At 56.1% G+C, this 13412-nt stretch overlaps 2 protein-coding genes across 2 annotated transcripts in view; one reads left to right on the forward strand and one right to left on the reverse strand.

Annotated features, from left to right (window-relative positions):
* The window catches only part of LOC130582047 (sodium/nucleoside cotransporter 1-like), a 9244-nt gene extending 1014 nt beyond the window's left edge, over nt 1-8230 (forward strand). The window contains exons 3-18 of the mRNA XM_057380530.1: nt 76-170; nt 524-615; nt 1009-1198; nt 1556-1697; nt 2403-2516; nt 2883-2960; nt 3290-3370; nt 3708-3788; nt 3919-4044; nt 5228-5358; nt 5567-5735; nt 5900-6097; nt 6588-6669; nt 7174-7272; nt 7706-7817; nt 7910-8230. Of these exons, the coding sequence (XP_057236513.1) occupies nt 76-170; nt 524-615; nt 1009-1198; nt 1556-1697; nt 2403-2516; nt 2883-2960; nt 3290-3370; nt 3708-3788; nt 3919-4044; nt 5228-5358; nt 5567-5735; nt 5900-6097; nt 6588-6669; nt 7174-7272; nt 7706-7817; nt 7910-8033 (1914 nt within the window). The 3' untranslated portion in view covers nt 8034-8230. The remainder of the gene's footprint in view (nt 1-75; nt 171-523; nt 616-1008; nt 1199-1555; nt 1698-2402; nt 2517-2882; nt 2961-3289; nt 3371-3707; nt 3789-3918; nt 4045-5227; nt 5359-5566; nt 5736-5899; nt 6098-6587; nt 6670-7173; nt 7273-7705; nt 7818-7909) is intronic.
* A 282-nt stretch (nt 8231-8512) lies between these two features.
* ALPK3 (alpha kinase 3) overlaps nt 8513-13412 on the reverse strand; it is a 32812-nt gene continuing 27912 nt past the window's right edge. Inside the window, exons 6-13 of the mRNA XM_057380529.1 lie at nt 13127-13274; nt 12031-12158; nt 11721-11756; nt 11328-11602; nt 10958-11046; nt 10521-10738; nt 10275-10323; nt 8513-10105 (exon numbers count right to left, since the gene is read on the reverse strand). Of these exons, the coding sequence (XP_057236512.1) occupies nt 9784-10105; nt 10275-10323; nt 10521-10738; nt 10958-11046; nt 11328-11602; nt 11721-11756; nt 12031-12158; nt 13127-13274 (1265 nt within the window). The 3' untranslated portion in view covers nt 8513-9783. The remainder of the gene's footprint in view (nt 10106-10274; nt 10324-10520; nt 10739-10957; nt 11047-11327; nt 11603-11720; nt 11757-12030; nt 12159-13126; nt 13275-13412) is intronic.

The following is a 13412-nucleotide window of genomic DNA, read 5'->3' on the forward strand; positions in this document are numbered from 1 at the left end:
CCCTTCCCTTCCCTTCCCTTCCCTTCCCTTCCCCTCCCATCCCCACAGAGTGCTCCAGTTAATGATGTTTTCCAGGGAGAGAATAGACACTCTGAGGAATATGTTGGTCCCTGCAGCGAGAGCCAAGAGGAGAGAAGAGAAGGGAAAGGGAGATTCTCCTCCTACTGCAGGTGGGATAGTCCACACAGATGCATGAGCTCTGCCAGAGACAAATCTGTTTTGGGAGCAGACTCAGGTGGTATTGAGCATACAGGGGGGACAAATGTTCTGATGGCTCCACGTGGCCTTGAAGGGTGGCATTGGCAGGTCTCTGTCCCCACAGTAGGTGATGCTGGGGGTGCTGGGGTGTGTCATCACATCACACCTGTACCACCTCCTGCTGCTGGAAGTGCCCAGTGGGAGCCGTGGTCATGGCCTGGGTCCTGTGGGTTGGCCGCAATTGGGGTGGTCTGGCTTGGCTTGGGCTGATCTTGCACGTCCACCTYCTGTGTCTCTCACGTCTCTGGCATGTGACTCTCCCCAGGAAGGCCCTGCAGCCGGCATCCAAAGCAAAGCATTTCTGCAAGGCTCATGCCAAAGCGCTGAGAAGAGTCGGGCTGGGGATCCTTGGAGTAGGTGAGGACTTCTTGGCGCTGAGACTTCAGGCCCCCACCCCCTTGGCTGGCTGTACCTCCAGACTCCACCTATTGAACACCGTCATGTGTGTGGAGGTCGTATCCACTTCCAGCAGCCTCACTGTCCCCTCCTCACCCTAGCACCCCTGTCCACTTCTATCTTCAYCTCACTGTCCCCCTGTCTTTTCTCTACCTGCCCAAAGGGTTTACTGTGCCCCTTTTTCTCCCTGCTGGGGTGGCGCTCCCTAAGGTCTCCTCCTGCAAGGATAGAATCCTCCAGGGTGGCCAGGGAAGTACATTTGGAGGAAATGAACCTCATGGTTGGCYCCAGTTAGTTATGAAACTGTGATCCTACAGCCCTGATGTTTCTCGTCCCTCAATGTGCCTTCTCCAGCCTACCTGTGCTACTTCATTGCGGCCTGTTACCTCAACTTCCAGCGAGCCCTTGCCTTGGTGGTCCTGACTGCTGTGGCTGTCTTCTTCATCTGCTGGGACATCTTCAAGAAGCACTGTGGGGCAAAGGTTCTGCTACTCCTCCACCCCGTTGGAGAATGCTTCCAAAAGTCCTGGCCATGGCTGAAATGGTGAGTCAGGAGAAGGCAGGGCCATATCCTTCCCAGCACCTGGGACCCTCCCATGGCTCTGCCAGCACAACCACAGCCARTGTCACTGGGCATGTGCTCTACTGCCAGGCTGGCACATCACAAACGGTGAGCATGGCCCAACCTGCGAACTACTTAAGGGCCATGGCAGAAATATCTTGCTGCTCTGCTCACTAGCGTGATGGCTGTTCACACCCCTTGCTGGTGTCTGAGCCCCAAGTTTCTTTCAGATACATGGACCTTACAGCAGCAATTCCATCACAATTGGCTTTTGCCCTTCATGAGCTGTTCTTCCTATGGGGACATCATCTCGCTGACAGTCTGGGGTTTGCTCTGCAGGTTCCTATGGGTCGCCCTACTGGCAGGCCTGATTGTGTGGCTGGTTTTGGACACTGGCAGACACCCAGAGCAGCTCATCTCATTAGGTGGCTTCGCCTTTTTGGTGCTGTTCCTGTTTCTSTGCTCCAAGCACCACCGTGCGGTACGTGTTTCAGGTGTGACAGCCATCGGTCCCCTTGCAGGAGGTGGCCACCCAGCACAGGAGAACGAGCGCTTTCTTCCCTCTGCCATCCACTGCCCTGGAGGAAGCAGAAGCCCAGCAGAGCTGGGCGCAGCCTGGGGAGCTGAACTGGTTGGGTGGATGGACCCCAAAGTCACCTCACTGCTCTCCTTCCCATTGCTTTCCTTCCCACTTCCCAACCCAGGGCTCCCTACGTTGCCTCTGTCCGATTTTCTGTCGTGTCCCTGATAGTGGGTCAGACCCAGAAACCCAGAACTAGACCCACACCTGAGCTTCAGGTGCCTTGGGKGCCTTGGTCTTCCAGCTCAACCTGCTGCAATGCTTTGGGCAGTCCCTCCATCCTGCCCCTCCAAAACGTTATTGAACAGCTGGTTTCAGTCTAGCAGGTCTGTGCTACCAGTCATTACAAGGTCCTTGTGCTTGTCTCCTGGGTCAGCCTGGCAGGTTATGTTCCAGCCACTTCCAGAGTCCCACCAACTCATTTCTGGCTCTGTCACCAAACCATGTTTGTTGGTTTYTGTGACACTTTATCCATTTCCCCAGGACCTTCACCCAGGGCAGTGTGTGGTGTTTGCCATGTGTTGCTGTTGCAGCAGCTGGAAACCAGAGGGGAAAGTCTGTAGGCCTTGACAACATTTCAGCTCCTGTTCTGCTTTTTGTCCCCAGGTATCCTGGAGAGCTGTTTTCTGGGGTCTTGGTTTGGAGTTCCTACTCGGACTCTTTGTCCTCCGAACAACTCCTGGCACCCAAGCTTTCCAGTGGCTGGGAAACCAGATCCAGGTACTGCATCTACTCATCCCACCCTGGCATTAACAGGAAAAGCAGAGTATGGCATGGGGAGGGGACATGGCAGGGATTGCATGCTCACAAACACTTTTGTTTGGGACTGGAGGGAAGCCAACTCTACCCTGGTTTTGTGCAGCAGCCCAGAGCCCTTGGTGTGCTCTCCCGTGCAGACTGCAGGAGAACCCTGTGGCTTTGGGACGGCCCACCAGGGTCTCCAGCTTAGGTCTCAGAGGGTCATTCTCTGGTGTGCAGTGAAGTGAGCTGTGGGACTGGGGGCACAGCCCCTCTCTAGGCAGAATGAAGTATTAGGGAAGGACCTGACGAGATCTCTGTCCTACTATGTAACTTCTTCCCTTACAGTACTTCCTGAGTTACACCACAGCTGGTTCCAGCTTCGTCTTTGGGAACACACTCATTCAAGAAGTCTTTGCCTTCCAGGTCAGCCAGGGAATGGGGCATGGGGAAGTTTTATTGTGGTCTGGATCTTTGCTGGGTCCTGGAGGGCAGAGAGCTAAATGCAGCCAGATCTGCAGTAGAGCTCAACCATCTCTGAGATGGATCTCCCTCAGCTGTGTACCCACCTGTGGACCTCCTGAGTGCCATGGAGGATTTGCACTGGTCCCTGTCCCTCCTGCCAACCTGGCTGAGTGTTGTGGCACCCCAGTAGTGTGGGCTGCCTGTGCAGTACCACACCATGCCCAGCCCAGTGCCCACAGGTGCTGGGATTTACGGCTCAGCTCTTCTTTAACACTGTGCCTTATCTGCAGAGCCTGCCCATCATTGTTTTCTTCAGTTGTGTGATGTCCATCCTCTACTACCTCGGTGTCATGCAGTGGCTTATTCTCAAGGTAGGGCCTCACTCCTRCATCTGGGATGCAGTAGAAAGGAGAAGAACTGGTGGGTTCTCTGTCTGCTACGGTCAGCTGAGGGATGTTCCAGGAAAACTGTCATGGGTACTAATCTGGGGTGATTTGTCCTGCCTAAGAGAATAGACACAAACCCCCTCTTTTTAGTATGCCCTTCTCAGCTGAAAGAGCCGAACTCTAGAGCTGATGTTTCCACCTGGTCTGGGGGTGGGATGCTTCCCGGCCACCTCTGTGCTGGGGCCAAGCAGTGCCCAGCTTCATGTGTATGGTGGCAAGGTGCCAGGACCCTCTGCTAACACAGTGGCATTGTCTTTCCCAGATCTCCTGGCTGCTTCAAGTCTCGATGGGCACCACTCCCACTGAGACTCTCAGTGTGGCGGGGAACATTTTCGTGGGACTGGTAAGGTCCTGGGCATCAGATCCTCAGTGCTTGCATCTGAGCCTGCCCTGGAGAAAGGGTCTCCTCCCTCCCTAGACCTGTGGCCCTGTGTGGCCCCATCCCAAGGACTGCAGTTTTTTCTGTTCCACAGACYGAAGCCCCGCTGCTCATCCGCCCATACCTCGGTGACATGACCATGTCAGAAATGCATGCTGTGATGGCTGGTGGCTTTTCCACCATCGCAGGCACGGTGCTGGGTGCCTACATATCTTTTGGGGTGAGTGCATGAGCAGTTGGATCTACATGCTCCGTGCTATGGGGTTCTGACATGCAAGAACTGCCCTGGGCTTGAGGATGGGAGAAGACCCCCAGCAGGTGYCCCATGGTCCCTTTCCATAAGCAGGATGAGAGCAGGGTGTCCAGACTCACCTTGTCCCAATTCACCCCATCCAGCCTCACCTTTGTGGGCCTGGTCAGAACCCCAGAGCCCTTACCATGTGTCCCTGCACAGCAAGCAGGGCAAATCCCACAGAATCACGGGATAATATAGCCTGGAAAGATCCTCTGCGAGGGTCTCTGATCCACCCTTCTGCCAATTGAGGTGCTTACCAAAGCCCCTGGGGATGCCCAGGGCCTTGCCCACGTTGGTGGTAGACATCCCCATGGATGGATATCTCCCCCAACCTCTCTGGTTTCCCTCATAGGTGCCTCAGTCACAAGAAACAGTTTTTCCTTATATTCAACTGAAACTGCCAATGATTCTCACGTTTTCACTGGGTATCACTGAGCAGTGTCTTCCCTCCAATCCCCTTTTAAATAGAAACAGCAGTACCCACCCTCCTTCCTCTTTTCTTCCAACTGAACAATCTCTGCTTCTCCAGCATTGCCTGGGCACTCCTAGCTCCAGCCCCCCAGGGATGCCCTCTCCAGTCCATCAGTGCTCTGAATAAACCTTCCCCTTAACCTGCTGCCCAAGCTCCTGCTATTTAAACATTAATTAGTCTCCTTAAATGGGGAACTAAGGGTGGAAGGTCAGAGAAATGAGACGTTGCCAGGGGAGGGGTGAGTCTGGAGCTTGGCCCTTCGTCAGCAGGTAGAAGTTCAGAGTGTTACACAACCTATTGCTCTGACACCAGTCAAAAGGGACAAGGAAGGGACAAGAACCATTATGATTAAGTCAAACAGCAGGAGAGATTAACATCACCAAGGTTACAATTGCTGCAGCTGCAGCAATGTCTCATCCAGGCGAGCTGCCCCATGTGCACTGCTACTTATATGGGAAAACCAGCCAATTTTCCCATCCTAAGCAAGTGGAGAGCYCTGGACGGCTCCAAGTGTCACTGGCTGATGCCAGCCAATGCTGGGATGCCCTCAGCCATGTGCTGGGATGGCCTGGGGTGGCAGGTCATGGGGCAAAGCCTTGCACAGAGKTGTCTATGCCCCTGGTCTGCGCGTTTCAGATCGATGCGGCATCACTGATCGCAGCTTCGGTGATGGCTGCGCCTTGTGCCCTCGCCATGGCCAAACTCGTCTACCCTGAAGTGGAGGAGTCCAAGTTCAAGGGCAAAGCAACCATCCGCCTCTCCTGTGGGTGAGYGTGAAGAGAGGGGCAGTGGAGTGGGGCTTGCATGTGTCCTTCCACTGCAGGGAAGATGTGGGGACACTCTGGGGCACAATGGACACTGTGCGTGGCCCAAGGCTGGGAGAGCCTGTGGTGTGCACACATCCATGGAGTGAGTGCTGACCTGGCATGGGGGGTGCCCAGCCAGATGAGTGCATTGGGGTCTTTCTCCATGCAGGGAAGAGCAGAACATCCTGGAAGCTGCYAGCAATGGGGCTGCTGCCTCCGTGGGGCTCGTGGCCAACATTGCGGCCAACCTCATCGCCTTCTTGGCTGTGCTGGAATTCATCAATGCTGCCCTCCGCTGGTTCGGGGAGATGGTAGACATCGAGGGTCTTACCTTCCAGGTATCCCCAAGAGCAGCACTGCCACCCATCCCCACCCTTGCCCGCTGCCTCAGTGGGCTGCTGAGACTCTTGCTGGGTTTTTGGCAAGTGCTGGCAGTGCACGTCCAATCCGGGAGCTGCGCAGGTCAGCTCTGAGTCATTCCTTTCCGGAATGCTTTTCCCAGGTGATCTGCTCCTATGTCCTCATGCCTGTGGCCTTTCTCATGGGGGCAGACTGGGCTGACTCACCACTGGTGGCTGAGCTCCTGGGGATCAAGATCTTCCTAAACGAGTTTGTGGCGTACCAGCAGCTGGCCACGTACAAGAAGAACCGTCTGATGGGCCTGGAGGAGTGGAATGGGAACCAGAAGCAATGGATATCTGTGAGGGGCACCTGCCACCCTGATGGGCACAGGGCAGGGATGGAGCCAGCTGCAATGGGGCATGGGCCCAGGCCAGGCAGATGGGTGGTGGGCATGCAGAGGATCATAGAATCATTTAGGTTGCAAAAGCCCTCTAAGATCATTGAATCAGGATGATGGTGCTGGGAGTGGGAGGGGACCTGTGGCCAGCTACACTTGGATGTTTGATAATCACTGGGTGTGGGAGGAAGGAGTCAGCAAAGCCCTTTTCCATTTATTCTGCTCCTTGATCGGATCATGGTGCAACAGGGCCCCTTGTTTCTTCCAGCCCAGCCTCTCTCAGGGAGAGTTTTCATCCTTGCTCCCAAAAATAGCTGAATGAGAAGCACAGTTGGGATGGGGGACTTCTACTTGTCATGCCTATCTGGGAGTTCCAATGTGGTGCTCTGCTCTGGGTGTTTTGGTGCTGCTCCTGGGCAGGGGTGACCATCCCTGCTGCTATGCCCTCCAGGAGCGAGCCGAGATCATCACCACCTTTGCCCTCTGTGGATTTGCCAACCTCAGCTCCATTGGCATTGCTCTGGGAGGTCTGGGTGAGTGTGACCCATGCCTTGGGTGCCTGGGCACAAGGGAGGGGGATCCTGGGCCAGGGAGCAAGAGCTCAGCTGAGGCAGGAGGAATTCCCTGCCCTCAAGCCTCCATGTTCAGTCTCTGCCAGATAAGAAGCAGGATTTGCATGCAGTAACTGGAATGATTTTGCACTACACCCATGGGCAAGGGCACATGCCTATCRCCCCAAGCCTAGGTGTTACCCAGCCACAGGGCAAAGTACAGAGACTCCAGTGCTGGGGGTGCTTAGGGCTTTGGTGGATCCCCCACGAATGCAGGGTGGGCACAGCACTCTRCCAGGATGGGCAGACAGAGCGCTGGATGCTGGCTTGGATCATCACATCCTCCTGACAGCAGGAGTTGGGGTGGGCAGGGCACTATGTGGCAGAGCCAGCTGGGGACCGAGGACATGTCCCTATGTGTCCCCAGCCCACTRTAGAGCTGGAGCAAGGATCTGACTCATCCCAGTGTCAATTTTGCCCCCACAGCCTCCATGGTGCCTGAGCGCAAGAGTGACTTGGCCGCTGTGGTGCTGCGGGCCCTGCTCACTGGCATCTGYGTCTCCATGCTCAACGCCTGCCTGGCAGGTACATCTCTGCCCGCTGCCAGCGGGGCCTCAGAAATACAAGGAGGGACAGGCACAGGGCTGAAAACCCCATAAATGCAGGGTTCAGGGACTGAGGTGGCTGACCTGTCCCCCCATGTCTGCCAGAGCCTCCAAACCCTGCTCTTCTCTCATGGCACTGCCAATAGCTGTCCAYGCCCAAGAGCTCTCCTAGGGCCCCTCATCCTCCCGTGGGCTGTTCTGAAGTATTGAAACGAGCTCCCTGAACTCTTGGGGGGGTGAGCTGGGATGGCTCGTGGGACCTGCACAGKCCCAGGTACAGGATTCGCTAGCAAGTATAGTCAGTGTGTCGGACTCGTGAGCAGGTGTGGGGTACGGGACTCACAGCTTGTGTGGGGTATGGGATTTGGATCCATGGTCCCTCTCAAGTCCCAATAGGAGACCTTATCCCCCAGGTCTCCTCCATGTGCCAACTGAGGTGGGTGACTGCGCAACATTCTTCAGCACCACCAACTTCAGCTCGACCAGCTACACCATGTACACCTGCTGCAAGCAGCTCTTTGCCAGGTGGGTGTGAAGGCTCTGGAGCCATCTGGTTCTTCCCAAGGACCCAGGTAAAGGGGCAGCAGCTCATCCTGACCCTGTGTCTCTCCTTCCAGCTCAGTGCTCCAGAATGGGACACTCTCCTTCACAGGATCCTGGGCTGAGCAGGCAGAGAGCGTGCTGTGGYTCACAGAGTGCTGTGGGCACTACAACCACACGTCCTGTGCAGGGACAGCCTAGAACTAGGGGAACACCAGGGCCTGCAAGGTCTATCCCCAAAGGTGGAAAAAACCCCAAGAGAAGCCTGAGCACTTGGTCTTCTCCAGTCCTGAGCTGATGGACAGCTGCATGCACCTTGCAATCTGCACCCTTAGGTGCTGGACCTGTGGACACAATGGAGCTCCTCCCAAATAAATTATGGCAACCCTTGTGTGCACGCCCTCAGAAACSGTCTGGCCCCTGACTGCAGCTGTCGCACACAGCACAAGGTCCTTTGATGGGGCTGAACCCCAGGCCCTCTGCAGAACGCACAAGCTGAGCCCCTGCCTGCTGCCAGCCTCAGGCTCTGGCCGCAGCCACTCTCTTCTSCCCCCTGGGGCACGGATGGGGTAAAGCCAGTGCTTGAAAATGYTTCCTTCCCCCAGACACAAAGCCAACCCACCCCGCTGTACTGGGGTTCACCCTTCCCAGAGGGACCACAGCGCCAGGGAACAGGCCAGTCCTTCTCGCTTTATTGCACTCGAGAGCACCGAGTCACCAATGCAGCTGCATTATGTATATCGGTATTTTACAGTCACCCAACGTTGAARGAGGAGGAGCCCAGAGCATGCCATGCTTCCCAGCCTGGCCCCTTCCCTCCATCAGGCTGCACTGAGCCACCATTTGGGAGCCCACACTGCAGGGTGGTTGTCACTGGCACCCAGCACTCTCCTGCCCTGAGGAAGGAAATGCTCTGTGGGGTGATGGAGCAGATAGCTCCTGTACCTGTCCATCACTGTCTCGAGCCAGGGGTAGCAGGATTTGGAGTGGGTACCACCAGCTGTCACTGGAGCCCAGAATGTGCCAAACAGGGGTGATGCTAAGCACCAGACCATGCTGTGGGGCTGGGGTGTACAGGGTCTATGTATGGCAGTAGGGGAAGGAGGAGCGAGCCTTGTGGGCTAGACACCCCCATCTGCCAAGGCAGAGCCTGGCATGGGGGGAAGTTGCCCCTTTGCCCTGCTCCCAGGTATCCCATGTGAGGTAGAGCATCCTTACCATAGCACTGGCCACCACCCAGAGCAGCATGGCCACCCACCCTCAGCAGACCCCAGCAAGCGGGTGAGAGACTTCCCCGCAGGGGAAGGCAGGGSTGCAAAATCCCATCCCTATGCAGCTGCTGCTACCAGTGCGAGCACTCTGCCCTGGAACCAGCCAACACCGCAGAGCCCTACACCATAGCAGAGGAGCCCTGCAGCAACTGCTGGAACCCTCTGCAGGAAAAAAGGGCATGCCAGGGCACAGGGGACTGCCTGGGCACTGGTRGAGCTCTCATCCTTGACAGCACTGGCGAGGCTCGGCCTGGTTGCTTTATGGGGGACACAGAGAGGGACACAAAGTGCTGGGAGCCAGTAGGGCCTCCAGGACTCCGAGTTTGCTGGGGAGCCAGGCAGGGACATGGTGCCTGCAAAGCCTGAGGGAGCTCTGCCCCTGCCTCAAGGAAGGCTATGGAAARTTGAGAGAGGAAAGTGAGTCCAAGCACGGAGAAGCACATGGCCCCAGCAGGCTCCAGCAACAGCTCCTGTACAGAGGTACTGGGGTAGTGGCCCATGGCTCCCAACCCCGCAGGCCTGGCCCAACTGCTCACAATTAGCACACACCACACACTGTGAGCGTGCAGGCCAGGCAGGAGCCCCTGATGGCCACTGCCAGGGTCTCCCCTTCCCACACTGGTCACATGCTGCACCCAGGCTGGGGGCCAGAGTGGGAGTCCCAGCTGCAGCAGCTCTGGCTACTGCGGGCAGCCAGCTTTGCCGCTCTCTCCTGACCTGGGTTTGGAGGCTGTTGAAGCCTCCCCTGTTTCTGCAGCTCTCCGGGAGCTCTTGGGGCTCACAGCAGCCTTGCGGGTGCCTTGAGGACTTGTCAGCACCTTCTTCTGGAGCTGGGGGCTGGACTGGGCAGATTTCCTGCCCAGGCAGGGACTCTTGGAGCCCTTGGGCTTGGTTGGCTCCAGCGTCTTCAGGCCCAGGATGCTGCAGTAACGATTGCATCTGTGAGCGGTTGGGAATTGCTCCAGCAGGGACGGGAAGCAGCTCTCCTTCAGCCCCTGGTACCTGCCAACAMAGCCATCCTCAGCTCCTGCTTTGCACTAGGAGATATCCCACCAGAACAGGGAGGCGAGCATGGAGCTTGACCACGGTCACCACTATGGCCCTTGCCAGGTGCGTGGCAGAGCTGGGGACAGCTGGGGCCACCCTGCTCCAGCACCTTGAGGTCACTCACCCTTTCAGGTTGGTAGCAATCCGCACGTTGGTCAACTTCCAGCCCACTCCTGCAATTTAAGAGGACAACCAGTCTCTGTCCAGAAAAGGACAGCCACCAGCACCAAGGGCAGGTCATTGCTCTGGGTGCAGGGCTCCATGGCATGGGGGGAAAGAGAAGCAGGAGGACAAGCCTGGGGGTTTTTCTTCCTTTCCCAAGCCAGAGGGTGGTGACTGGCCACAAGAATCACACAGGAGATCCCTTTACCTTCCATGTCAGTCACGAGGATGTTTCCATTTGTCCACTGGTAGACCCAATGCTGGAAGGTACAGCATTTGAGCACAATCTCCGAGGTGCCTCGTGCCACCAAGCTGCCATCTCTCTCAGTTACACAGTACTGCTTGCAGGGCTGGCCCAGGTCCTCCTCCATTGTGGCATAAGGGATGTTGTTGGCCGGTCGATAAATCAGGTACAGAGGAATTATCCTGAGTGGGAGCACACAGACAATGTCAGCACAGTGACCTCTACCTCCCCCGCAAATGGAGATTCTCACCATGGTCTGCAACCCTGGCTTTTGCCCTCCTCCCTTCCATTTGTGGCTGGGACCCTTCGGGATACCCCGTCACCCATGGGGAATCTTCCCACGTTCCCCTGCAATGCTCTGCCAGGGCATCAAGCCAGCAGAGCCACAGCACATCACTTACTCAGGCACCGCTCCAAAATCAGGGACAGCTCGTGCCTCAGCAGCAAAGATCTTGCAGTACTCACGGCTGGAGTTTTGGACTTTACATTCCTGGAGGTGCAAACAGAAGAATCAAGAACATGCCCCATCTTGCACCAATGCCTCTCTGGGACCACTGCCAGTTGTTTCCCTGTCCTGGTGGTTTAAGGATAAGTAATGGGATGTTGCTCAGGGGGAAGAGCTGAAGCCAAGAATGGCRAACACATGTCCAGCCCCCTTAAATATGACTGGACCTCTCCACAGCATTTCAAAAATCAGCTGGGGACCAGCTCACACACAGAGGGGGAAGATGGCGGGGAAAAAAGTGGACGGTGCTCCCCAAGGACACTCACCTGGATGGTGATATCATAGTTCTTCTCRATAAGGCTGTTCTCATTCTTGGTCCCAAAGATGATGAAATTGTGCACTTTGATGACACAGGTGTGGCCAGACTCAAAGATAGGCTCCAGGCCGTAGATGGCTCTGGCACGGCAGGCTTTGCGCAGGAAACCAGCACCCACTTCCATGTCCTCGCTCACCACGCGCCCGAAGAGCTTATCCCCCCAGTAGCCTGCATCAGCCAAACCCTTGGCAAACACCATGGGTGTCATCTCGATCTCCTCTCCAACTGGTGGGGGGAAGAGCTGGTGAGGGGAGGCAACATGGGCACGTCCTGCTTCTGCCCCASAGCTGCCTGCCCCACTCACCAAGGGGCAGAGTTGCAGCTCATCACATGTAGCCCTTACCTTCAATCTCTTCCCGCAGGATAAATCCCGATAAYACTAGAGGAGACAGAAAGCAAAGAGGTGTCAAAGTCCTGCCAGGATCCCACGAGGATCCCGTGCCCCATGCACTTGCACAATCAGGGATCACAGAGAGGATGGTGGGAATTGCTCATAAACTGGCACATGGAAGCAGATGTACCTCACAGAGGTGGTGTTATGGAATGTGCCAAGGCTCCCCTRCTGCAGACTGGCACCAAGCCCTCTATGCTGCTGGCCACACCACCCCATGGCACACCCAGGCAGCTGTGAGAGGCTGCTGAGGGCTCCTCACCTTCCGGGCTGAGCAGGAAATCCGTGGAGTCGGTGCCATACTCGTTGCTGATCACGCACCGATACACCCCGCAATCCTTCTGGGAYGCCTGCACAACAGCCAAAGCTGCCTGGCCCTCGTCACCAGCACTGGAAAAAACATGGAGCATGGTCTCATCCTTGTGGGGGATGGAGGGGGACAYGTGGGAGCCCCCTGACAGGCACTGCAGGTGGGCACTGTACTGCCCTTGTGGGGATGGAAGAAGGCTACAAAGGAAGCCATTCCAAAGGCAACCCAGCTGCTCCCCCAGGATGTCACGACAATAGGAGTCCTGTCCTGTGGTTTGTACTAACAGAGATGACCATCCTCCGGGCAAGCCCTGCAAAATCTGGTCAAGATTAGGCTACACACTGATAAAGGTACTTGCCCCTGAGTAAGGCTGGGCTAGGGCTTCACAGAGGGAAGAGGTGGGACCCTCATCCTGAGACCCACYGGCTGAGCAGGCTCTGCTCTGGTCTGCTGGAAAGCAATGGCCACTCTGGCCCATCTGCCCCAGCTCAAATATCTATCCCAGAGACACCTAAAGGGAGCTTAGGGGACATCAAAGGCATCAGGCAAATCCGGACTGATGTGGATGATGATCCTACACAAATCCTCTGGGCTTGAGAACAAATTTCTCTCCATAGTAGAACCAAAGGTCAACCAGTCACCCAGCTGCCTGAATATGCTCTCCCTGTGCAAGGGATAGAGAAGGCACAGCCAGAGCTGCTTTTTTCCARTGGTGGTTGCATGGAAGACCCTTTCAGCATGGCTGCCACCCTCACACGGACCCCAGTTTTACAGTTCACACCCATCTCTTAATTTCTRTGACAGGCATAACATCTTCTCCGCCCTCTCCAAGGTTGGATACTCAAAGCAGACACTCCAGATGGAGCAAGAATAGTACAAAATTCCCCATGTGGGTGATCCTTCCCTCTGTAGGCACTGAGATGATGAAGTTAACATCATGCACTGAGCTTCCCATGCTGCCTTAGCAAGAGGGGCAGCTTCACCCCGGCCAAGGCAAGCAGCAGGATGTGACAACAAGGCCTGTGCCACCGTGAAGCCGACAGGTTACCTCCTTTGGGCTTCAGCTACAGGGATCTCGTCCTTGTACCACGTCAGCTTAGAATCACTCAATATATTGAAGAACTGGCACCAAAGTTTCAGGTTTCCTGATGCATCGGAAAATTGTTCGGCCCTGATCTTACGGACCACCTGTGGAGCTAAGGACAGGGTGCAAAGAGATGGGTGGTGAGACACAGGGGGAGGGGACAGRCCAGCCTCTGCCCATGCTGCTGCTCAGGGCTTTGGGTATCACGTGTATGTCAGCACAGCCTGGCATAACACTGCCTTCCCAGGAA

Source organism: Malurus melanocephalus, unplaced genomic scaffold (assembly GCF_030028575.1).
Source record: "Malurus melanocephalus ecotype Western Australia unplaced genomic scaffold, MMel_1.1 scaffold_457, whole genome shotgun sequence".
Lineage (NCBI taxonomy): Eukaryota > Metazoa > Chordata > Aves > Passeriformes > Maluridae > Malurus > Malurus melanocephalus.